This window comes from Carassius auratus, chromosome 5, assembly GCF_003368295.1.
Source record: "Carassius auratus strain Wakin chromosome 5, ASM336829v1, whole genome shotgun sequence".
NCBI classification, from domain to species: domain Eukaryota; kingdom Metazoa; phylum Chordata; class Actinopteri; order Cypriniformes; family Cyprinidae; genus Carassius; species Carassius auratus.
The window spans coordinates 1725523-1751127 of NC_039247.1; the positions used below are offsets into that span (position 1 = coordinate 1725523).

Here is a 25605-nt window from a genome sequence, read left to right on the forward strand (position 1 = left end):
TGCACGCTCATGCTAATCACTCTTCAACTCAACGTTCAATTTCACACCATTAGAGAGTGACTACAAATACCCATGATACTAGTATTCTGAGCAGTTTAAAGGGGTTTGCTGGACTAGTGCACTAAAACTGGCCTGATGAACCACTTTAGGTTGGTTTTGTCCAGCGGGATGACACTGTTTTCTCTCTTTTAGAGATGCAACTGGAGTGGTAAGTGATATTATCGCTGTCATTTCTCTTCTTGTCGCTTGTCCAGAGATGATTAATGCTCATTAACGTCTTCCACAGATACAGCCAAAAGCCAAACTTCGACTCTCACAAAGAGACGTGACAAACCAGCTCTTAGAAGATGCTTTAGAGAACACATCTTCAACCGCAATTCATGACCTTCTTCTGCTCCAAACAGATCCTCGTTCAGCGGGATTGAGGTCACGACGAGTGCAGCGTGTTAGATTGAAACACAGATCGGTCAGTTCACCGAGGACTCTCAGAAACACCGTCGGAAGCACGGATGGGTCACATTTCAACCCCAACCAGAAGAAACATGTTTTTGCATTTTGCATGACGAAAATTAAGTCATTATTTTTCTTTGCATTACAGTAGTGAGAATTTGAGAGTTTATTGATGATGCATTATTCAAAGGGTGAAGTATTAATAAAAAATTAGTAGTATTTGCTGATGTGTGTAATTAATGCTGATTAAAAATAAACCAAATGAAGTCCTACAACAATGTACAACAAATAATAACTTAAACTCTTTAAACTTTCAAACTTATACAGCAACCATAATTATTTGTGTTTGACTGGTATAAAAATAATGTCATAAAAAGCCAAAAGCTCCTTTTATTTTGCATGACTCTTTTTAAAGCCAGTGCATAATCTTTTATTTTTTTTTGCATTACAGTTAATGCACTAAAAAATGGTAAAGTATTATACAACAACGAGAATCTAATGAGAAACATAAATGAGAAGCTCCTTAAACACAGAGTCACAAATAGCAGTGGAAATATTTGAGCTTAATTATCATGAAAATAACGTCAGTATATAAAAAGACTTAAAATAAGCTTCATTTTCTTCAAAACCATGTTAAGGGTCACAATTCAACTCAAAACAAGAAGAAATAAGACTGTTTACATAGCATGATGAAAATGAAGTCTATTTTTAAAGTTATTTATTTTTGTTTGCACTACAGTAATGAGAATTTAAGAGTTATTTGTCGTGAAAATAATGATCATTTTAAATGATGCAAGTATTTTTACATAATGGTAGAATTTCTGGATTTGCCCTTAATTTATTCAGATTTAAATAAATGAATAAATAAATAAATAATAATAAAAAAACATTGTACTGCAATAATGAGAATCTAATGAGAAACATACATGAGAATAATAATTTAAGCTCCTCAAACAGGAATTATTTGTGCTTAATTTTCATGAAAATTATTTCAGGATGAGAAATAAACACGCTGGCTCTAAAATAAGCCCAATTTTTGTCATGCCCAATATATTTTCTTTTGTTTTGGGGTGAAATGTGAGCTGTTTTCATGAGATTCTCCATTAGTCACCACTCCTCTCTCTCTCTCTCTGCTCCTCTTTGTCTTTATTTTCTGACAAATTGCGTCTCTCGGTTGAGGATGGTGTGTGTTATGGTGTGTGAAATGGCTGGATGGTCTAAAGCGCTTCAGGTGCGTCTGCCGCATTATCCCTCACATCATGGACAGCGCTTTAAAAAACCCATTTAACTGGTGGTGAAGTGGCCATCGCAGGCGTCAGCTCCGAGAGAACGGACAGTTTCTGTGTGTTTATTTCACAGTGTTTCTTAGAGACACCTGGTCAGTATTTCACCTCATCCTGGGAAAAGAAAGGCTAGATAAAATTGAGAGGAATCACCTTCACCAAAGACAGAACACAAATTTGACAAGCCGTAAATGATTCATTTAAATCAACTAAATTGTCAGAATTCAAATGCATGAAGGATCTCCGGTGTCAGAGCTTCTCTGGGTTGTCTGATGCCTTTACGCTGAAAGAGACTCTGGGATGACTGACATACACTGTACAGGCTGATAGACTGATCCATCTCTCTCGGGCAGGAAGGAGACGGCTTTAAATTCTTCTTTAAAAGATGGATGGACTCCTCTGAAACAAGAGGAACAAAGGCGAGCCTGTGAAGCTCACGGACAGTAAACATAAACCCGACAGCCCTCAAACGCTCGGCCGTCTCCTGAGGCTCCATGGCTTTTATTCTGCTGTATTTAATGTGTTTTTATCGTGAGAGTCGATGCAACCCGCTGCTGATTTACACTCTCGGCTCCTGACGACAATTAATTAACACAAGTAAATCAAAGCACTAGTGGTACAACACAAGCTGTGATAACAAACTAACTGGGAGTGCTTCCTTGATCAGTCATAACTCACGACTCGAGGGAATAAGATACGATACAAAGTTCAAACAAATGATTTATTTGTCAAACAAGCCTTATTCACATGTGTTTCATGCCAGAGAATAAAACGAGAGACAGAATAACAACGAGACTGCAGTCAGAGAGACTCAACAAGAAAAAACACACATTAAAGAGCCAAGAAAACACGACTGAACCTCACAGACAGTCAGAACAGCATGATAGATAGAGAGAGAGAGAGAGAGATAGATAGAGAGATAGATAGAGAGATAGATAGAGAGATAGATAGATAGATAGAGAGATAGATAGATAGATAACTTGACTAACAAACTAACGACAGACAGATAGAACTAACCTACTAACTAACTAACAAATGACTAATTAACGATAGACAATAGAAAACGAATCTACTAATGAACTAACGATAGATAGACAGACAGAAAGAAAGATAGATATAACTAACCTACTAACTAACTAACTAACTAACTAACTAACTAACTAACTAACTAACTAACTAACGGATGATAGGTAGATAGATAGAACCTACTTACTAATTAACTAATGATGGATAGACAGATAGAAAGATAGATATAACTAACCTACTAACTAACTAACTAACTAACTAACTAACTAACTAACTAACTAACTAACTAACGACAGACAGACAGACAGACAAACAGATAGATAGATACATAGATACACAGATAGACAGACAGAAAGATAGATATAACTAACCTACTAAATAGCTAACTAAAAACAGACAGACAGACAGACAGATAGAACTAATCTACTAACTAATTAACTAATGATAGATAGACAGACAGAAAGATAGATATAACTAACCTACTAACTAACTAATGACTGATATTTAGATAGATAGATATACTAATTAACTAACGATAGACAGACAGACAGACAGACAGACAGATAGATAGATATAACTAACCTACTAACTAACTAGCTAACAACAGACAGACAGAAATAATCTACTAACTAACTAATTAACTAACGATAGATAGATAGATAGATAGATAGATAAACAGACAGAAAGATATATATAACTAACCTACTAACTAACTGACTAACTAACTAACTAACTGACTAACTAACTAACTAACTAACTAACTAACTAACTAACTGACTAACGAATGATAGGTAGATATAACCTGCTAACTAATTAAAGTCAAAAAGACAGACAGACAGACAGATAAAACTAACCTACTAACTTATTAATTAACGGTAGATAGGTAGATAAAACTAACTAACGATAGATAGATAGACAGACAGATACTAACTAACTAACTAACTAATTAACAACAGACAGACAGACAGATAGATAGAACTTATCTACTAACTAACTAACTAACGAATGATGGATAGAACCTACTAATTAATGATAGATAGATAGATAGATAGATAGATAGATAGATAGATAGATAGATAGATAGATAGATAGGTAGATAGATAGATAGATAGACAGACTGTGTTACTCTGCTGGATTTCTGAGCGGATATTTTCTTAGGATCCTGGAACATTAGATCTGCTCTCACTGCTGGATCTTATAATCGGATGCTTGTCGAACATCTGAGCGGAAAGAGTGTCCATTCAGCCTCCATTCTCAAACTTAATGGAAAAGCGTCTGGAGCCCCACATACACGAAATGGTTTGAGCAGAACCAATTAAATCCTAACTGCGGGGGAAACATGCGCTGCTGCGTCTGTCTCTGAATATCTGCTGCAGCGCTGCAGTACAGGACTGAAGATCCAGAAAGAGTCAGATCTCCTCTGAGGAAGCAGAAGCCCTGGAGCGTCAGTGTTTGAGAGAGTTTCCACACTGTTGTGATGTCTGCAATCGATGAACATTACAGCCACCGATGGGAACTCAACACACACAAACACTTACACAAACCAAGCGCTTTGTTCACTGATTCCCACTGAGAGACCCTCCGACTCCAGACTCACAGCAGATACAGCTTTACATCTCAACCGCCTCCACCTCCGGCTACAGACAGCACAACACAACCCACCAGAGACCCTCTTCTGATCCCACATCTCCATGTACATCTCTTACTGTAGATGGGGAAACTTCATTTCTGCCAGTATTATCACTAAACTGCACAGATGATAAAGAGGACAGAGCTGGACGATGACATCACTGAATCAACAATGAAGTGACTTTAACTGGAAAACTGACTGTTTACTATTGTTCTCCTGCATTATCCACATACTATTTTCCTGCTTAACACTGTAAACCTGCTTCGACACAAACTGTAATGCATAAAGTGCTATAGATACCCTATAGAAATGGTTCTTCTATGGCATTACTGTAACAAAAACTAACAAAAAAAACAAAAAAACTTTTGGGACCTTTCTGATGAACAAAATTTTCTTTAAAATGCATAAAGATTCTTCTGATTATTAAAATGTTACTTTCTTAAGAACTGTTCTTAACCCTTTAACTGTCACCCCGTCCTGTATATGGGATGGCTACATTTACTTCACTATATTGCAATTCAATCTAATCTAATCTTGACAAATTATATACCGTTGGAAAGGTCTAAGACTCCAAAATATATAATTTACCAATGTTTTTTTGTTAAAATTTATGTAGGAAAAGTAATAGATTAATTTATGACAAGAGTGCACCCTCAAAAATCTACATTATAACAGGAGTTCTGACCTTTGTTAAAAAAAGACTTCTTCATTGGCTTTTTCTCAACCACATGTTAGAAATTATCAGAAATTATATATCAACTGAAAACTTAAAGTCTCAAAATTCATCCTTTAAAACCCATTTTAAAATCAGACATTGTATTTCCATGTAAATGGTACATCAATATCATGTCACAAAATGTTTTCATTCATGAATTTAAAAAATGTAAGTTTGGATCGTGCACTATAAAGTCTATGTTCAAAAATGTGAGTGAGAAAAATATATACAAAAAATATTGTTTAATACAGAGGGACAAAAATACAAGGCCAGAAGCCAATATTTTATTGTATCCAATGATATTATATTAAGAGGTATATAAACAAACATTTTAATACATTTTTTTTGTATTATTTTTAAATTATACTGTTTTACATTACTTTTTTGTTTTTTACAAATATTTTACATTAAATTCACATTTAATTACATTTACATTACATTTCTTTTTAAATTATTTTAAAATAACAATTAAAAATATGTTAAATCAAATTCTCTTATATTGTTTTGTAACATTTCAATGTTAAGTAAAAAAAAATGTATCTAATTTTTTTAAATGACAGTTTTAGACTTTTTTTTTACCTATTTTTCCCTTTTTTTTTTTCTTTTTTTTTTTGACATGGCCAAAATCAAAGGTCATCAGGGGCCTGCTAGTTTGGGCAGCTCTGCTATCTTTCTTTCATCTCTTTAATTTTAAGAGTGCAGTGATTTACTGAATAAAAGCAGACAGTGATATGAATGTTTCCATGACTGATGGAGCTGTACCTGTCATGGGCGTGTAGACCTTGGGCTCGATGGTGCCCATGGGTGGAGGCAGGAGTGGGTTGGTGAAGCTGCGCAGGGGATGCGTGGGCCGCACACAAGCGGTCGGAATGGTGCGGCTGGGAATCTCCTCCAACCCCGATGGCTCCGACTGCGCCGTGGGGATCAGCGGCTGCGGCTGCTGCGGGGCCATTGGAGCAGCGCCCTCTGCTGAAATTGTTGAGAAAAACACACAATGATTGGAGAAAGCAGAATCTTTTTTTAAATTAAACACATTATCATTATTATTACGCAAAATATTCTCATGCATTTAATGCATCTGGGTTTATTTGAATTCGGTGCGACTCATTCCATTCCATTTCACTGTAATTATTTCAGATGCAGTTGGTATGTTGATACTGAGAGTTTGCCAAAGTCTATTAAAAGTATGAGTGTCCTGGTCATTTGAAAACTAAGTTAGAATTTTTCCAGCTGTAATCATGCATATATATGATGATTGTGTATTAACTGAAGTCAGTCACCGCAGCATTCAGCCGGTATTTAGTTTGCATCAGTAGTCATGAACTTCTCTAGCTCAGAGCTGTAGTGTGTGCAGATACCTGTTACATGCTCACTAGGAGACGCTTTGAAAACGTCATTTATTTCATTGATGCAAAGAGACCGGCAGCTGTTGCCAAAGGACCAAATCAAATCAATTTCTTCTGCTGCTAACAAACTCATTTAAAGCAGAGACTGAAACAGTGTGAACACAGGAGGAGCTGCTTCATTCAGTGCCGCCTCATCTCTTAACAGCATGAGGTTATTCTTAAACACTGCAACACTTTAAAAAAAGAGTTTTTGAAGTTATAAATAAAAGATTTTTGGAGTATTTTTAACAGGATAATACCATTTCTTTCTGTCTTTTTAATGATTTTTTTTTTCAACATTATATTTGCTATATAGATATACAGGTGCTGGTCATATAATAAGAATATCATCAAAAAGTTGATTTATTTCACTTATTCCATTCCAAAAGTTAAACTTGTATATAATATTCATAAATCACACTCAGATGGATATATTTAAAATTGTTATTTATTTTATTTTTGATAATTATAACTAAAAACGAATGAAAATCCCAAATTCAGTATCTCAGAAAATTATAATATTGTGAAAAGGTTCAATATTGAAGACCCTGGTGTCACACTCTAATCAGCTAATTAACTCAAAACACCTGCAAAGCCTTTAAATGTTCTCTGAGTCTAGTTCTGTAGGCTACACAATCATGGGGAAGACTGCTGACTTGACAGTTGTCCAAAAGATGACAATTGACACCTTGCACAAGGAGGGCAAGACACAAAAGGTCATTGCAAAAGAGGCTGACTGTTCACAGAGCTCTGTGTCCAAGCACATTAATAGAGAGGAGAAGGGAAGGAAAAGATGTGGTAGAAAAAAGTGTACAAGCAATAGAGATAACTGCACCCTGGAGAGGATTGTGAAACAAAACCCATTTAAAAATGTGGGGGAGATTCACAAAGAGTGGACTGCAGCTGGAGTCAGTGCTTCAAGAACCACTACGCACAGACGTATGCAAGACATGGGTTTCAGCTTCACATTCCTTGTGTCAAGACACTCTTGAACAACAGACAGCGTCAGAAGCGTCTCGCTTCAGAAAGGACTGGACTGCTGCTGAGTGGTGCAGTTATCTTCTCTGATGAAAGTAAATTTTGCATTTCCTTTGGATACCAGGGTCCCAGAGTCTGGAGGAAGAGAGGAGAGGCACACAATCCACGTTGCTTGAGTCCAGTGTAAAGTTTCCACAGTCAGTGATGGTTTGGGGTGCCATGTCATCTGCTGGTGTTGATCCACTGTGTTTTCTGAGGTCAAAGGTCAACGCAGCCGTATACAAGGATGTTTTAGAGCACTTCATGCTTCCTGCTGCTGACCAACTTTAAGGAGAAGCAGATTTCATTTTCCAACAGGACTCTGCACCTGCACACAGTGCCAAAGCTACCAGTACCTGGTTTAAGGACCATGGTCTCCCTGTTCTTAATTGACCAGCAAACTCTCCTGACCTTAACCCCAGAGAGAATCTGTGGGATATTGTGAAGAGGAAGATGTGATATGCCAGACGCAAGAATGCAGAAGAGCTGAAGGCCACTATCAGAGTAACCTGTGCTCTCATAACACCTGAGCAGTGCCACAGACTGATCGACTCCATGCCATGCCGCATTGCTGCAGTCATTCAGACAAAAGGAGTCACAACTAAGTATTGAGTGTTGTACTTGCTCATACTTTACATGTTCATACTTTTCAGTTGGCCAAGATTTCTAAAAAACCTTTCCTTGTGTTGCTCTTAAGTTATATTCTAATTTTCTGAGATACTGAATTTGGGATTTTCCTTAGTTGTCAGTTATAATCATCAAAATTAAAAGAAATAAACATTTGAACTGTATCAGTCTGTGTGTAATGAATGAATATAATATACAAGTTTCACTTTTTGAACGGAATTAGTGAAATAAATCAACTTTTTGATGATATTCTAATTATTTGACCAGCACCTGTATAGATAGATATACCAAACAACATAATGAATGATAGATAGATAGAAAAACAATAGAACAAATGTTAATACATATACTGAACAATAAATAAACAATAGATAAATACAGGTGCTTCTCAATATATAAGAATGTAGAGGATAAGTACATTTATTTCAGTAATTCATCTAAAATAGTGAAACTTGTGTATTAAATAAATTAAATTCACACAGATTGACTTAGTTTAAGTCTTTGGTTCTTTTAATTGTGATGATTTTGGTTCACATTTAACAAAAACCCACCAATTCACGATCTCAACAAATTAGAATATGGTGACATGCCAATCAGCCAATCAACTCAAAACACCTGCAAAGGTTTCCTGAGTCTTCAAATTGGTCTCTGACAATCATTGACACCCTTCACAAGGAGTTTAAGTCACAACAATTAATTGCCAATAAGCTGGCTGTTCACAGAGTGCTGTATCCAGTTATGTTAAGAGAAAGTTGAGTGGAAGGAAAAAGTGTGGAAGAAAAAGATGCACAACCAATCGAGAGAACCACAGCCTTATGAAAATTGTCAAGCAAAATCGATTCAAGAATTTTAAGAAACTTCACAAGGAATGGACTGAGGCTGGGGTCAAGGCATCAAGAGCTCCACACACAGACGTGTCAAGAGATTTGGCCACAGTTGTCGTATTCCTCTTGTTAAGCCACTCCTGAACCACAGACACTGTCAGAGGCGTCTTACTTAGGCTAAGGAGAAGAAGAAAATGGACTGTTGCCCAGTGGTCCAAAGTTGTGGTCAAATGAGAGCAAGTTTTGTATTTCATTCGGAAACCAAGGTCCTAGAGTCTGGAGGAAGGGTGGAGAAGCTCATAGCCCAAGTTGCTTGAAGTCCAGTGTTAAGTTTCCACAGTCTGTGATGATTTGGGGTGTAATGTCATCTGCTGGTGTTGGTCCAATGTGTTTTTTGAAAACCAAAGTCACTGCACCCGTTTACCAAGAAATCAAGAAATCTTGGAGCACTTCATGCTTCCTTCTGCTGACCAGCTTTTTGAAGAAGCGGATTTAATTTTCCAGCAGGATTTGGCACATGCCCACACTGCCAAAAGCACCAAAAGTTGGTTAGCTAACTCACCAGACCTGATCCCCAGAGAGAATCTATGGGATACTGTCAAGAGGAAGATGAGAAACAAGAGACCAAACAATGCAGATGAGCTGAAGACCACTGTCAAAGAAACCTGTGCTTCCAGACCACCTCAGCAGTGCCACGAACTGATCACCTCCATGCCACGCCGAACTGAGACAGTAATTAAAGCAAAAGAAGTCCCTACCAAGTATTGAGTAGATGTACTTTACATGAACATACTTTCCAGAAGCCCAACAATTCACTAAATGATTTTTTAAATTGGTCTTATGAAGTATTCTAATTTGTTGAGATCGTGAATTGGTGGGTTTTGTAAAATGTGAGCCAAAATCATCACAATTAAAAGAACCAAAGACTTAAACTACTCCAGTCTGTGTGCACTGAATTTATTTAATACATGAGTTTCACAATTTGAGTTGAATTACTGAAATAAATGAACTTTTCCTCGACATTTTAATTTATTGAGAAGCACCTGTATATAGCGACCAATATAATGAAAACTGATAGATTTAACGGAAAATATAACAAACTACATATAGATATAATGACCAATATAACAAACAATTGATAGATAAAGTGAACAATATAATGAACAATAGATATATGTAATGAACAATATAATGATAGACAGGGTTATATAAATAATGACGGATGGACATAATGACCAATAAAACAAACAATTGATAGATAGATGGATGGATGGATGGATAGATAGATAGATAGATAGATAGATAGATAGATAGGTGAGTTACCGGCAGCGTAACTGCGGTCGACGCTCAGTGTGGAGAAGGGCATGGGCCGCAGGGTGAATTTGGGGTGTGTGGTGAATCCACAGGTGGGTGACGGCAGGATGCCCGGATACTGACTGCTGTCCAGTGTGGGAACTGGGATGGCACTGACCACCGCTGGAATTAAACAGAAACAACACAAACACACACACACGTGTCAGAAACACACCACATCTCACAACAAACACATACATCAGAAATTAACCAGGTCTGTTTTAGGAGCCTTTCTGGCCAGTTGGACGGCAGCCATATCACCCTGGAGCCCAAGACCGGTTGCCCACTGAAGCTAAGCAGGGCTGATCTGGTCAGTACCTGGATGGGAGACCTCCTGAGAAAACTAGGTTGCTGCTGGAAGAGGTGCTAGTGAGGCCAGCAGGGGGCGCTCACCCTGTGGTCTGTGTGGGTCCTAGCGCCCCAGTGTAGTGATGGGGACACTATACTGTCAACAAGCACCGTCCTTCAGGTGAGACGTTTAACCGAGGTCCTGACTCTCTGTGGTCGTTAAAAATCCCAGGATGTCTTTCGTAAAGAGTAGAGGTGTGACCTCGGCATCCTGGCTAAATTCGCCCATTGACCTCCGACCATCATGGCCTCATAACAATCCCTTTATCTGCTGATTGGCTTCATCACTCTGTCTCCTCTCCACCAGTAAGCTGGTGTGTGTGTGTGTGTGTGTGTGTGTGTGTGTGGTGGGCGTTCTGGCGCACTATGGCTGCCGTCACATCATCCAGGTGGATGCTGCACACTGGTGGTGGATGAGGAGATACCCCCTGACTATGTAACCGCTTTGAGTGCCTAGAAAAGCACTATGTAAATTTAAAGAATAATAATAATTATTATTATTAGTTGCAGAAGCACAGGAGAAGGTAATCTGCTAACCGCGGCCGATCTATTTGGGCAATTAGTTTCGATCATTAATCATGTTTAAATATTTAAACACCTACAAGAGGAAAAGTGTTTAGAATTCAGACCCTTTCAAGCACCCCCATTAGTCTGTTTTAGACTGCTCAATAACAGCGATCCATGGAGCAGACGCAAAACAGCAGAATCCTATCAGGAGCAGGAGATGAATCCACACAGACTCATTCAACAACCTCTGAACCAAACAACATCAGGATACAGTACATGAGAGAGAATGATGATGCAGTAAAACACAGTAAGAGTCCACTACTGCAGAACTACAGCAGCACAAGAGCGCTGACCTTGACATTGAAAACCTCACAGAGAGAGAGACAAGACCGAGAAATTGCCTGAAGTGTTTAGATTTATATCTACTAAACTGCACCAGACGAGCAACTGCTGATTGACTGCAAGCTCTCTCTCATTGTGTGTGTGTGTGTGTGTGTGTGTGTGTGTGTGTGTGTGTGTGTGTGAAAGAGGTTCAGCCTACACTGTCTGCATCCAAATATAACAGCAGCTAACAGTCACGACAATAACACAACATTTACATGTGAGGTTTGTAAATCAATCTTTGATTATCTGCTAATCACCAGGGATATTATTACTTATATATATATATATATATATATATATATATATATATATATATACAGTTATACAGTATATATAGTATACAGTTATAGCTATTGTTAGTGTTATTGCTATCATTACAGCTAATACCGGAGTTCATCCAGATCCAAATAAAATGAGAAACTGATCATGGTTTGTGTGGAGAGCATCTATAGTTTCTTTTCGTCGGACACATCAGAAGGTCTCGTTAGAGTCACTATGTTAATTATGCAGTGATTAGTTTCTTCTATCTGAACTCTTTCACTCGAGATTTTCGTATACCACCCTCTTATTTCCTCTCAAAACTCCACTTCCTTCCAGCGATCGCCATTTTTCCCAATCATTAACCGTGCTTTCTGTTCCCTGAGTTGGAGATGAGGCTTCTTTCATGTGGTTTGGGAGCAGGAAGGAGGTGCATATAATAAATGGTAGGATGTGGCAGGGTGAGGAATCATGACAGGAGGTCAGAGAGGAGACACACACACGACTGACGCAGCTCAAACCCCAGCAGACATCAGACGCAGCCGAGCAAAACGTCTGCGAGGAGCATGTCACGTCACATGAAGAACCAAAGACCATGACGAATATACACCGAAAACCCTTTCAATAAGACATCCGGCTCATATTCACATTCACTCGCTTCTCCTCTTTTCACACTCAGACAATCTTCAGGAACCCACATGCTAGTCTGTCTGCTAGTTTGGGCTGAACTGGGTAAACTGGATTAGGAAATAAGGGTCACACACAGGACTGAATAACTGCTGGAAATCCCATTTCTGCCTCAATTGCTTCCGTATGTGAATCACACTGTGACTTCTGCAGAGTCAGAAAAGCATCTTCTGCCTGTGATATCTATTGTTGGGATCCGTCTCTCTGCTCTCATGAATGAGGACAATGTTTTAATCTCACAGCACAGTCTGCAACACACTTATAATGATAATAACAGAGGAGCAATATCACTGGAATCACTATCAGAAAGATTTTTTTATGTTGTTATCATTATCATTATCATTGAAGTTATAGTTATTTGATATTGTTACAGTTATAGGTATTGTTTTTGCTATCGGTATAGTTCTCCCTATTGTTATAGTTATGTTTCTAGTTATGGTTATTATTCTCATTGTAATTACAGTTATATTAATATCTATAGTTATCACTGTAGTTATGATTTTAGTTGTAAACAGGCGGTAAATGTTTGAATGCAGTGGCTCACGTGTGTTGCTGGGCTGAGAGTCCAAGGGAATCATCATCTTGGTGCGCGTGGCCCGGCGGGCAGCTAACGATCGCTCTAACGTGGAAATGCTGCTGGAAGCCTCATCCCCGTCTGCACCTGAAGAAGAGAACCACATGACCTTCAACTGCTGACACATACACACACACACACGTTCACGGTCGAAACAATAAACGCCTTACCTGAGTGGCTGCTCTTGCTGCCCATCTGGCTCTCTGATTGGCTGTGGCTGACTGGTGCCATCTCCTGGCAGCTCTGGATTGGCGACTCGCGGTCGGAGGGGGCGGAGCTCGAGGGTTTCTCTATGTTCTTCAGCTCCATCTCCTCATGATGGATCCAGAGGTCAGGAGGTCGTAGATCTTTCTGGCTGCCCTTTCGTTTCCCAGTGCTGTGTGTCGCACGTTTCCTACAGGAACACAGAGTTATATTATTTCACGAGTTTGCCTGTTCATTCAGCCCTGCCAGGTAATAGTTAAACAAACTTGGCTTGCTGTCCGTGAAGGAGGCTTGAAACCCGAGGCTTGGCTTGAGCTCAGAGTAAGCAACCCCCCATGATGATACGGTATGGATGCAAGAGAAGGGATTCAAAGGAGGAGAAGGGGTGGTGGTGGGATGCCGATTGGATGACACAATCACTGCTGCTAATATACGGTCGAAATGATTCATTCATTCATTAGACTTTATTGTCCACCTTAGTGGAAATTTGTCTTCGACTTCTCTGAACAGAAATACATCAATGACATTTAAACTTACATTAAAATACACACAGTTAAGAGTACAATACTACCACCATCAACATACAACAACAGAAAAATGGAAAACAGCGCAGCTGATTAAAATAAGATAGATTTTGATCTACAATAAACAAATTTTTTAAACCATTTCAGTTTAAATTAAGTTCCTGTATGGCATGGGGAATAAAAGATTTCTTCTAGATGTTCCAGCTCGCCCTTGGGACCCTGAATCTACGGCCAGATGGAAGCAATTCAAACTTTGAGTTTAGTGGGTGTAGGGTGTCAATGATGATTGGCTCCACCTGAACCTGCCCTGTGAACTTCATATTATATTAGATTTTTAAAAAGAAAGTCTCCAAACTCATCCTTTCTAATAACACCACTACTTGTTTGCTTGATCCTATTCCATCTAATCTCCTTCAAGCCATTTCTCCTGCAGTTGTACCTGCACTCACATCATTAACACATCCCTCCACACTGGTGTTTTTACCTTAGCATTTAAATGGGCTCGTATAATCCCACTACTTAAAATACCCACAATTAACCCATCTCTTTTAGAGAAATACAGACTGGTTTACCTTCTTCCTTTCATTGTACAAACACTTGCAAAAACACAACCGAGTCTCTGCCTTTCTTACACAGAACAACATCCTCGACAGCAACCAGTCTGACATTCAGCTGAGACTGCCTTGCTCTAAGTTGTTGAAGCCCTAAGACTGGCGAAAGTGGATTGCAAATCTTCAATACTTATCTTGCTTGATATGTAAACTGCTTTTGACATGGTTAACCACCAGATCCTCCTATCAAACTTATTGGCAAAGGGCATGTCAGGAACCACACTTCAGTGATTTCAGTCTCACCTATCAGATAGGTCCTTCAAAGTATCTTTGAGAGGTCACAACATCTAACTACTGGGGTGCCTCAGGGCTCAGTTCTTGGACCACTTCTCTTCTCTGTCTGGCATAACTAGGTTCTGTCATTCAGAAACATGGCTTTTCATTTCACTGCTATTCTGTTGACACTCAACTCTACCTCTCATTCCATCCTGATGATCTGATGATAGCTGCTCACATTTCTGCTTGTCTAACCATCACCTTCAACTCAACCTTGCCAAGACAGAACTGCTGGTGGTTTCATCCAACCCAACGATTCATCAAAATTTCACCATCCAGTTAGGCACAACAAGAAGCCTTCTTCAAGAATCAGCTAAAAACAGATCTCTTTCTTAAAAAAAGAAACAACTAACGTTTGCTTCTCTAATCTTTTTGTATTCTATCTGTTTTCTTTTTATTTATTATACAAATAACAAAAGCAAAAAAGGCCTCTAACACTAGCTTTCTCTATTCTTTTTCTATTCTATTCTATCCGTATTCTTTATTTTTATTTATATAATTGCATTACAAAATAATACTGTATTAAGCTTACTGAGACTTGTTAAAGTATCATTGTTCTTTTGTTGAGTTTTAATTCTTCCATTCACATTGGATAGAAGTGTCTGCTAAATTATTAAATGTAAATATTATATTAAAGTTTTGTAAATGTAAATCAAATTAATAAATATACATGGATCACAAGTGTGACTTGTGTGATCTCTCTCTCTCTCTCTCTCACACACACACACACACACACACACACACACACACACAAAGAAAGTAATAATATCACAGTTCATATTTTTAAACACAATGATGTTGTTTGTCTGCAGGGCTGCTGCTCTCACACTGAACTGTTTTGAATTGTGTGTATATGTGCGTGTGTGTGTGTGTGTGTGTGTGTGTGCGTGGCAGGTGCTAATGAAGTCTGAACTTGTGACATCTCACCTTCACACAGACAGTCTCACACCCTCTTATCTAGAAAACACTTCTGCTGGTTAATATCATCATTAGAAACACTGATGATGTCACACGTGTGACACTAGTCTATAGTGTTACTCATGCCTCTTAACTCTTTTCCTGCCACTGATGGAATTTTCAGGCTTTCTGTATTTTCACTGTTATACAGTAAGGAGAGCTATTACACATCTTCTGGTAGAGTACTGAATCTCTGGGTCAAACCAGGGTAAAGAAGAAGCAGAAACAAGCAACCATGTATGTAATCAGATGCGTATGTAAAATAATGCAATCATCAAGTGTTAAACTGCATATAAATCAAAACTTACTGAATGAAATGTTGACAGGAAGTAGCTTATGACTTGACATTTTTTAATGTGCTGATGGAATTGATCAAGTTCATCTAGGTTTTGATCATCGCTTTGAATCTGATCCTGATGTAATTTTGACAAAAACACAATTTTCTTTGGTTTTTGATTAAAATGTTGTTGTTTTTTATTTTATGAAACTTACCCACATTTAAGTGTTGATTAAAAAAAGTATGCATAAAACTGATAAAAAACAATATTCTGGGCTATGAAAGTTTTGTGAAAATTATAAAAAATGCTGGTGGTGGCTGGCATCTTTAAAAAAAATACTAGCAGGTAAAGAGTCAAAACACTGACACATTATAATATATATTAGAGATGTAATGGTATTACGATTATAGTAACCTAAATTATTACAGTTATCAGAATTATCATGGTATTTTTAGAATGGTTCAAAACTGACAAATAAATAGTTTCAGCATGTTTTGTATTTAAAGTCAACAAACAAACAAAACAATTTATTTCTGTTGCATAAACACTAAAACTATAACATTACAAAAAATACTGGATTTTAAATGACAACATGACTGAATAGCATGCACGAAATGTTCAAATAAAGCATTCTAAAATAGTAAACCTCACATATCAGCATTTAAATAAAGAAAAGGTATATTTCAAAATGATAACTGATTAATAAATAATAACGTATTTTATCCGCTCCATAAAAAAATCTATATAACTAATCCGAATTGTTTGAAAGTGTAGAATCCACATAATTAGTTTTTCATAAACAGGTGAAAATTCACAGCAGGTCATGCAAATCCAGACCGTTTTTAGTCCAGATAGAGGCTGCTCACAGAATGAATGTGATTGTAAGTCTCTGTGAATCCACTCTCTGACAGCAGGTGGCGCTTCTGGAGCAGCAGAAAAACAGGAGTTTCCCCTTACGGTATGTAACATGGATTATAGTCCATGTTACGGGAAACAGCTGTAATTATGCTGCTCTATAAGCGCCACTTACTGTCAGAGAGTGGATTTACAGATATTATATTATATTACATTACATTATATTATACCAACAAACTCACTTCCTCTGCTCTGCGGATGAGCGGCGGGTGCAGATCAGGGCAACAATCACCACCACCACCACAGTCACGGCTCCCACAGAAACAACGATGATCACCAGCAGGTTGCTGTTCTTCTGCGGCGTCACGCTGCCATGAGGCGGCCGCATCTGACCGATCGGAGGCTCTGAAATCAACAATACTGAGCTCACAATGCACACCTCAACATTAGCACTCTGTGTGTGTGTGTGTGTGTGTGTGTTTGTGTGTGTGTGTGTGTGTTTGTGTGTGTGTGTGTGTGTGTGTGCATGTCGGTTTGGACCCCTGTGTTCATCAGCACTTTAGATAAATGAGATTTGATTAAAATCAGTGCTGCATCATCCACATCATGTTCAGTCACGTAAAGGTACAATTTCGTCATATTTTACACTCCCTCATTTACTTCCAAACTTGTGTGAGTTCTTTCTTCTGTTGTGGTCAAAAGAAGATATTTTGAATAATATGTGTGACCTCCATAGTAAGAAACAAACAGTCAATGGCTACTGTCATCTGTCTGTCAAAATTTCCTCTTTTGTTTATTTCTAGAGCACAGTTTAAAACAACATAGTTAACCAAAGTGCTTACATTGATACAACTATAACAACATTCAAGACAAGACAAACAATAAAAGAGATTGTATTGATCTCTTCAATGCATTAAAAGCCTTATAATGTATTGAAAGCATTAAAAAAAATGTAAACTTGAATTTAAAATCAGAAAGTGCTTGCAGTTCTAAGGCATAATCGAAGGCTATTCCACATTTTAGGTGCAATAGCAGAAAAAAGTTGAGTAACTGATGACAGAATTTTCATTTTTGGGTGAACTGTGCGTTTAAAACACAAGCCATGAGCACCAGTGGATGATAACTGCTGACCTCTACATGTCTGAATTGATCATGTTTATAGATGATCTATAATCATCATGTTGCTTGGCAATTATAAACAGTCCACAGGCGACTGAGCTTTAGAATTCAAACTAGGAATTAATATGAGTTTACTGTGATTATGACTGTTAAAAGGGTAATTATTTCACTGTTTATTTCACGCTTTATTGCATACGCAAATTAATATTTTACACTGCATTGGTCACACGCATTTACACATACACATGCCCTAATGCTTAATTAAACACATTTGTTTGTACGTCTGTTAATGCCTCATATAATCTATATATTAACACTATCAAAAGATTGGGGTCAGTTTTTGAAAGAAGTCTCTTCTGCTCACCAAGGCTTCATTTATTTGAACAAACGTACAGGATAAAATAGGAAACATTAATAAAATGCAAAACATCTGTTTTCTATGTGAATATCTGTTAAACTGTCATTTATTTTATGTCAGTGACTGATGAATTGGGATCTTGCTAGAGAGACAAACCACCTTTGAGTGTTAACAAAACAAGCCAATGAATGTTGGTGTGCAAGATTTGTATCGCGCTCCCTGCCTCACAGTTCAGGTATATAAGAGAGCAAGTGCAGAAACACATTCAGGGGCCGAGAAGGTGTGCCTTGGCCGTACAGCGGTGGTACAGCAACTGTTGTGACAGAATGTAACAAGGGTTAAATATGTAACTGAGACACTCTCTTTCAGTTAGTCACGTTTGACATTAGGTCAGTGACTGACTAATTGGGTTGCATATGGAAAACACCACTATTGTTAACCCCCTCCAGTGCCCTGTGAAAGTCCCCCCATACCAGGAGCGGAAAATAGCACAGGGCTTAGGCAGAGGAATCCGCCACTGCTGTTCCATACAGTGAGATTTTGTATAACAATGGGAAAGCGTATCCCAAAGGAACGTTACGGAAGCCACATGGAATTATACTTATGGACTGGCCACAGGGCAGTACTACATATGAAGGAAACTGTCCAGCGGAATACTACACATATGGGATCACCTGAAGGGGGAACTACTACACAAGGGCACGTAGCCCAGCACAAGGGCTGACCTTGGGCATACACATGTGTGCTGGACCTGGTGTCTGGCACTCTGCCACGCTGGAATGCCAAGGGTGTGGGAGGAACTTCAACAGGGATCACCAAAAGGGAAACTGAACTGAGAAGGACTTAGGCACACATATCCGGTCTACAGAGGGGAATGACGCAGCAAGGGTGATTGACATAGAGCGAGGCCATTGCTACTGACCACCTAAGGCTAGTACAGAAGAGGACATAGGCACTATATGGAGATTATAGAATCTCGCAAACATGTAAGGCGTCGACCAGCCTGCAGCTCTACAGATGTCCGCTATCGAGGTGGGGGCAGTGCTTGTAAGTTAACCAACTGATCCCTGAAAGGCATGGTGGGAACTTTGGGCACATATCCAGGACGGGGTTTCTGGACAACGTGAGAGTTGGACAGCCCGAATTCATGGCACATATCGTTGACCGAATATGCCTGCAGGTCCCTGACCCTCTTCACCGAAGCCAATGCAGTGAGGAGCACTGTCTTTAGCAACAGAAACTTAAGCTCTACTGACTGCAAAGGCTCTAAGGGCTCCTGCTTCAAGGCCGTCGGGACCGAGGTGAGATCTCAAGAGGGTACAGTGAGGACACAGTGGATTCAGCCTACTCGCACCCCTAAAGAACCTGATGATCAAGTTGTGCTTCCCAGCGGACTTGGCGTCTACTGCATTGTGATATGTGGCAATAGCGGCAACATATACTTTGAGGGTGGAGGGAGACAGCCTTCGCTGCAGCACATCTTGCAGAAAGGAGAGTACAACTGCGAACGGGCAACTACGGGTGTCTTCCTGGCGGGAAGAATACCAATTGATGAACAGGTTCCACTTCAGTATGTAGGCATGCCTCATAGAGGGCGCTCTAGCTGAGGTCATGGTGTTTACTACTGCTGGAGGTAAACTACCTAGAACCTATGTGTCCCATCCAGAGATCACACTTGGAGATTCCACAGGTCTGGGCATGGGTGCCAGAGGGTGCCCCCTCTCTGAGAAAGGAGATCCTTCCTCAGAAGAATACCCCAAGATGGGGCTGTCGCTAGGAGCATCAGTTCTGGAAACCAAGTCCGACTGGTGTATGACGCTACTAAGAGGACTTGCTCCTCGTCCTCCCTGATCATGCTCCCTGATGCTGTATGTCCATTGCACATGGCCCCCCAGCCTATGACAGAGGCATCTGTTGAGATAACCAAAAGCCAAAACCGAACCCCGTCAAAAAGCCCAGTATTCCGCCAAATCCGAATCCTGGATTCGGTGCATCCCTACCTTAAACTAAACCAGACTTTTATTTTGACGGCCTACCGTGAATACCTTTACAGTTCTGTGTATGTGATACTACAGTCTATGATGTGATATATCACGCTAGTTTTACTCAAATCAAACAGGCAAATGCTCATGATGTGACTCTCAGAGCAGTTCTGGAGATGTTCTTCATGTGTTTACGTCCTCATGTTGTGAGACGACAGACGCTAAAATCACTGCGAGCATCACGCACACTTCCGTGTGTGTAATAAACGAAGCCACGCTTCTGCACCATTCATTAACAGAGACATGCAGAACATGCACAATTTATATTTAAATAGACTTTTCCGGCTTAATATTTACAGATATTAGTCCATATCGCGATTTGATGTGAGTGCAATGACCTACTTTTGATTAATTCACTCAAAATTTGACAAATTCCGTGACATTTCAGGTTAAACTGTAAATTCAGTTTTTATGACTGGATTCCGCGATTCCGTCCACAGTTGTCCTTTTTTTTTTGACTAGTTCTGTAGCCTCTGGGCTGGTTGCGGACACCGCCATGTTCAAAGAGACAACACTCGAGGGGAGGAGGGACAAAATCAAGGAGGCGGGGGCGAGCACAGCACAGAGAAAGCAAACAAGCAAAGTGACGGAATCAGAATTAAATACAAACAATATATTGATATATACGATATGTCAAAATCCATATTGTGTTTAAAAAAAATCTCGATATATTTTAAATATCGAGATATCGCCCACCCCTAGGAGGATGCCAGGAGAACTGAATCGCATAGCCGAGTCTGATTGTTCTCGTAAGCCAGCAAGACAGTCTGGGGAGTGCTAGCCAGGCCCCCAGAAACCGAATAAGCAGGACTAGGGGAACCATCGACGTACCCGCAGTGGAGCAGCAAGATGGAGCACAGGGAACCGACCCGGAGGGCACAGTGTCCTGCAGTGGGGTCTGACTGAGAGGTGCATAGCGTCCTCGAACTGGGCCCTGCTGCCTGCTGGCTAAAGGAGTGGGGGACGGTGTTGAAGCCCTGCCTTGTGCACTGCCATCCTGGCCCTCTTGAGACCCAGAGAAACAGGAAATTGCTCTTTTATTGAATGTTTGGGTACCACTGACTGGGGAGCCAGTGGTGGAACAACACAAAAAGGAAACAAAAATTCTCCACCCGGACCTCCTCTGGGGGAAGGAGCTTTGCCATCACCATCTCCTGAAGAGCAGGATCTAGAGTCTTCAGGTTGCCCGTCTCATGGACACTGCTTGCCCTGGTGCTTTACAGCTGCCAGCTCCACTCTGCGGCCGGTGTGAAGGCTGCTGCTGAGGCTGAGCTGGAGCGGAGGTGGAGGCGATGGGCAGGCAGATGGGTTGCAGTCAGTGCTGGGGTGATGACAACAGTGAGGCTGCCAGGGCAGGATGTTCTTAATTACCTCCGTCTGCTTCTGTGCAGCAATTAAATGTTGGGCAAAGTTCTCCACCATCATCTAGCCTTGAGCGGGAATGGAGGGGCTTTCCATTGCAACCCGAGGCTTTTGGCAGCCTGGGCAAGCATAGCAGTCAGTTCTGGATCTGACTCGGGCAACACTGCTCTCCCAGAAGGAGGCAACGCAGCCGAGTCCTCATCTCCAGAGCCTAGCTCGTCCCCCAATGCAGCTCTTTTAGTAATGCTCTTTTAGTATTTGCCCTTTTAGAAAAACACTGAAGTGCAGAAGCTCCCAGGAGGAGTTGCAGTGTGTCCATAGAAAGGAAGCTGCAGTATGCCGAGATCAAAGCAGCAGCTCTGCTAACCCCCGCTGACGCGCCGTTACACCAACACTCGCTTTCGAACAGGCTGTCTTGACGATACTCTGCATGTGTGACTGGACGCGCTCTGCTTACATACCAGCACTGCAGGGCAGGGTAAGTGATGCAAATCTCACACGCAAATATTCATTGGTTTGTTTTGTTAACACTCAAAGGTGATTTGTCTCTCTAGTGAGATCCCAATTTGGCAATCACTTACATAACGGCGAACGTGACTGAGTGAAAGGGAACAGCATTTATTTGAAATAGAATCACTATAAATGTTTTTACTGTCACCTTGATCAATGTCATGCATCCTTGATGAATAAAAGCATTACTTTTTTCCTAAAAATCTTTCTGACTCGTAGTGTATTTCTGAGGTAAAGAGCAAATGAAATGAGCAGAAGATTCAGAGCACAGACTGAACTACAGATAAAGAGGAAAGTAATTTCTCAGGTGGAGGAAGTAACTGATGAAAGATTCTCAAGACATATATTATTTCTTCAAAATTTTGTCTCTAATGAATCATTCAGATTAAGATCGGGAACATTAATAAACACAGTCAGTAAATTCAGTTGTTTCATGCTGCGATTGCATGTTGAAAATAGCATTGCATATTTGTGTTCAGCAGCATTTCTATTACAATGTTTCATAAACACAAGACTGACAGACTACTGTTTTAGTGTTTAGATGTTTACAGTAAAAACTGTGATGTTCTGCTCATATAAGATCATTCTCACCGTTCAGGCTGCTCATGTCAATCGGGTTATTGTCAGAAGGCCAGTAACCGCTGTCTCCATGACGACCTGAGACCAGAGAGAGAAACGCTGAGGTCAGAGTCACACTCACTCTCTCTCTCTCTCTCTCTCTCACACACACACACACACACACACACACACACATATATATACACACCCACTATCTCTCTCTGATGATGATATCACTTGATAAGACTTATTTTCTTATTATTTTGCTTCTCAAATAAATGTCTCTTGATTTAAGGATGTTTGCATGAGATGTAAAAAGACTAAGCCAGGTTTCTGCAGGTTTGATGAAGGCAGATTTAATTAAATCAGACACAATACATCAATATGGTTTTACCCGAGAAACTGATCAAAATGAAGTGAGTTTTTAACTAAAACAAAAATAAATCTGTCACTTGCCTCAGAAAAAACTTCATTCAAATAATAATAACAATAATTTAAAAAAATGTGTTCCCCATGGACAGATATTTGTTCTTGTTTTAATCAAAAACTCACTTAATATTCTAATATTCACAATTAGAATATTGTGAAAAGGTTCAATATTGAAGACACCTGGTGCCACACTCTAATCAGTTAATTAACTCAAAACACCTGCAAAGCTTTTAAATGTTCTCTCAGTCTAGTTCTGTAGGCTACACAATCATGGGGAAGACTGCTGACCTGACAGATGTCCAAAAGAGGACAATTGACACCTTGCACAAGGAGGACAAGACACAAAAGGCCATTGCAAAAGAGGCTGGCTGTTCACAGAGCTCTGTGTCCAAGCACATTAATAGAGAGGAGAAGGGAATCAAAAATGTGGGGGAGATTCACAAAGAGTGGACTGCAGCTGGAGCCAGTGCTTCAAGAACCACTACACACAGACGTATGCAAGACATGGGTTTCAGCTTCGCACTCCTTGTGTCAAGACACTCTTGAACAACAGACAGCGTCAGAAGCGTCTCACTTCAGAAAGGACTGGACTCCTGCTGAGTGGACCACAGTTCTGTTCTCTGATGAAAGTAAATTTAGCATTTCCTTTGGATACCAGGGTCCCAGAGTCTGGAGGAAGAGAGGAGAGGCACACAATCCACGTTGCTTGAGTCCAGTGTAAAGTTTCCACAGTCAGTGATGGTTTGGGGTGCCATGTCATCTGCTGGTGTTGGTCCACTGTGTTTTCTGAGTTCAAAGGTCAACACATCGTATACCAGGAAGTTTTAGAGCACTTCATGCTTCCTGCTGTTGAACAACTTTAAGGAGAAGCAGATTTCATTTTCCAACAGGACTCTGCACCTGCACACAGTGCCAAAGCTACCAGTACCTGGTTTAAGGACCATGGTCTCCCTGTTCTTAATTGGCCAGCAAACTCTCCTGACCTTAACCCCAGAGAGAATCTGTGGGGTATTGTGAAGAGGAAGATGTGATATGCCAGACCCAGACCCTTTTCAGTTGGCCAAGATTTCAAAAAAACCTTTCCTTGTGTTGCTCTTAAGTAATATTCTAATTTTCTGAGATACTGAATTTGTGATTTTCCTTAGTTGTCAGTTATAATCCTCAAAATTAAAAGAAATAAACATTTGAAATAGATCAGTCTGTGTGTAATGAATGAACAAGTTTCACTTTTTGAATGGAATTAATGAAATAAATCAACTTTTTGCTGATATTCTAATTATATGACCAGCACATGTATATTTGCACTAGAAAACAAGACAAAAAAGTAAGAAGATAATTAATTTTTGCCAGGAATGCAACATTTAACATTTAATTTAAAACATAATGTTCCTCCTCAATACTGATTTAAGATCTTTTGAGAATATAATTTGTCAAAAACATGAATTAAGACTTTATTTAAGGCTTGCAAAAACCCTGCTAACGAGAAGTCTTGTTTTCTGGAAAATGTATCACTTACTGTAGTTTTAAACCTAAAACAAGAACAAATATCTGTCAATGGAGTCAGAAACACCTATTTACAGTAATAATAATGGAAAACAAGATTATTTTTCACACTCCATTGGTAGACATTTCGTCTCGTTCTAAGCATAAATTCATCAAGTTAAGATGTTTAGATATTTATACTGAAAAACCAGACCTAAATACTGAGGAAGAGCATGATATTTCGCAGTGATATAAATCTCTGCTCGGTCTGAAAGTCATTCTACAAGATCGTCTTCTCTTTAATTTCACCAAACTCTTCAGATGTAATGAGGTCCCCAAATACATGGGGGCAATCTCTGGAAGCTTTCTAGTGTTTGTTGGAGAGCGCCAGTCCTTCCCAGTGAAGGTGAGGGTCTCAGAGTAATAAACCGAGGATGAGGCTCTGGAGGAGAATCTGGAGTGCTTGGAGTTTGGTTTTAGTGCTGATGATCTTCTGACATGAGGAACTCTCACGTCTCTGATGAAGTTTACTGTGATATACTGTGATTTACCTTAATAGACTGTGTGTTGAGGAGAAACAGTAAAGCTTATTTAGATGAAAATAACTCCAGTTTCGGTTCAAGCCCAAGTGAAATGCTGTCTTCTATTTATTCTCTCAGTTATTTTTCTGTTCAAATTTGTTTTGGACTTTGTTTAATTTTATCGGAAAGCATGTCTACTTATTTGAAATCATAAAGCAAACTATTTTTTATTCCAAATGTAACAAAAAAATGTTTTTTAAGAGCAATATGAAATTATTTTTATTAATCAAAAAATACATCAATACTAAAATCATGAAACAAATTAACAACAATTTATTACAAGTATAAATACGAGTTCTATGAAATCTGATATTTTTTTCCTTAGATTTTGTTTTCAGTTGAATTCTTCTGGATTCTGTTCTAATAGTTCAGAGTTAACAATTTTAAAAAT

General features: G+C 39.4%; 1 protein-coding gene across 4 annotated transcripts in view; it reads right to left on the reverse strand.

The window, feature by feature from the left end:
- Window positions 1-25605, reverse strand: part of dcc (DCC netrin 1 receptor) — a 168207-nt gene that overhangs the window by 7037 nt on the left and 135565 nt on the right. For 3 of the 4 annotated variants that reach the window (XM_026243957.1, XM_026243948.1, XM_026243930.1), the window contains exons 22-27: window positions 22756-22821; window positions 17016-17178; window positions 13239-13462; window positions 13039-13155; window positions 10281-10433; window positions 5867-6073 (exon numbers count right to left, since the gene is read on the reverse strand). In XM_026243957.1, coding sequence (XP_026099742.1) covers window positions 5867-6073; window positions 10281-10433; window positions 13039-13155; window positions 13239-13462; window positions 17016-17178; window positions 22756-22821 — 930 coding nt within the window. The remainder of the gene's footprint in view (window positions 1-5866; window positions 6074-10280; window positions 10434-13038; window positions 13156-13238; window positions 13463-17015; window positions 17179-22755; window positions 22822-25605) is intronic. The other variant, XM_026243939.1, reaches the window with a different exon arrangement.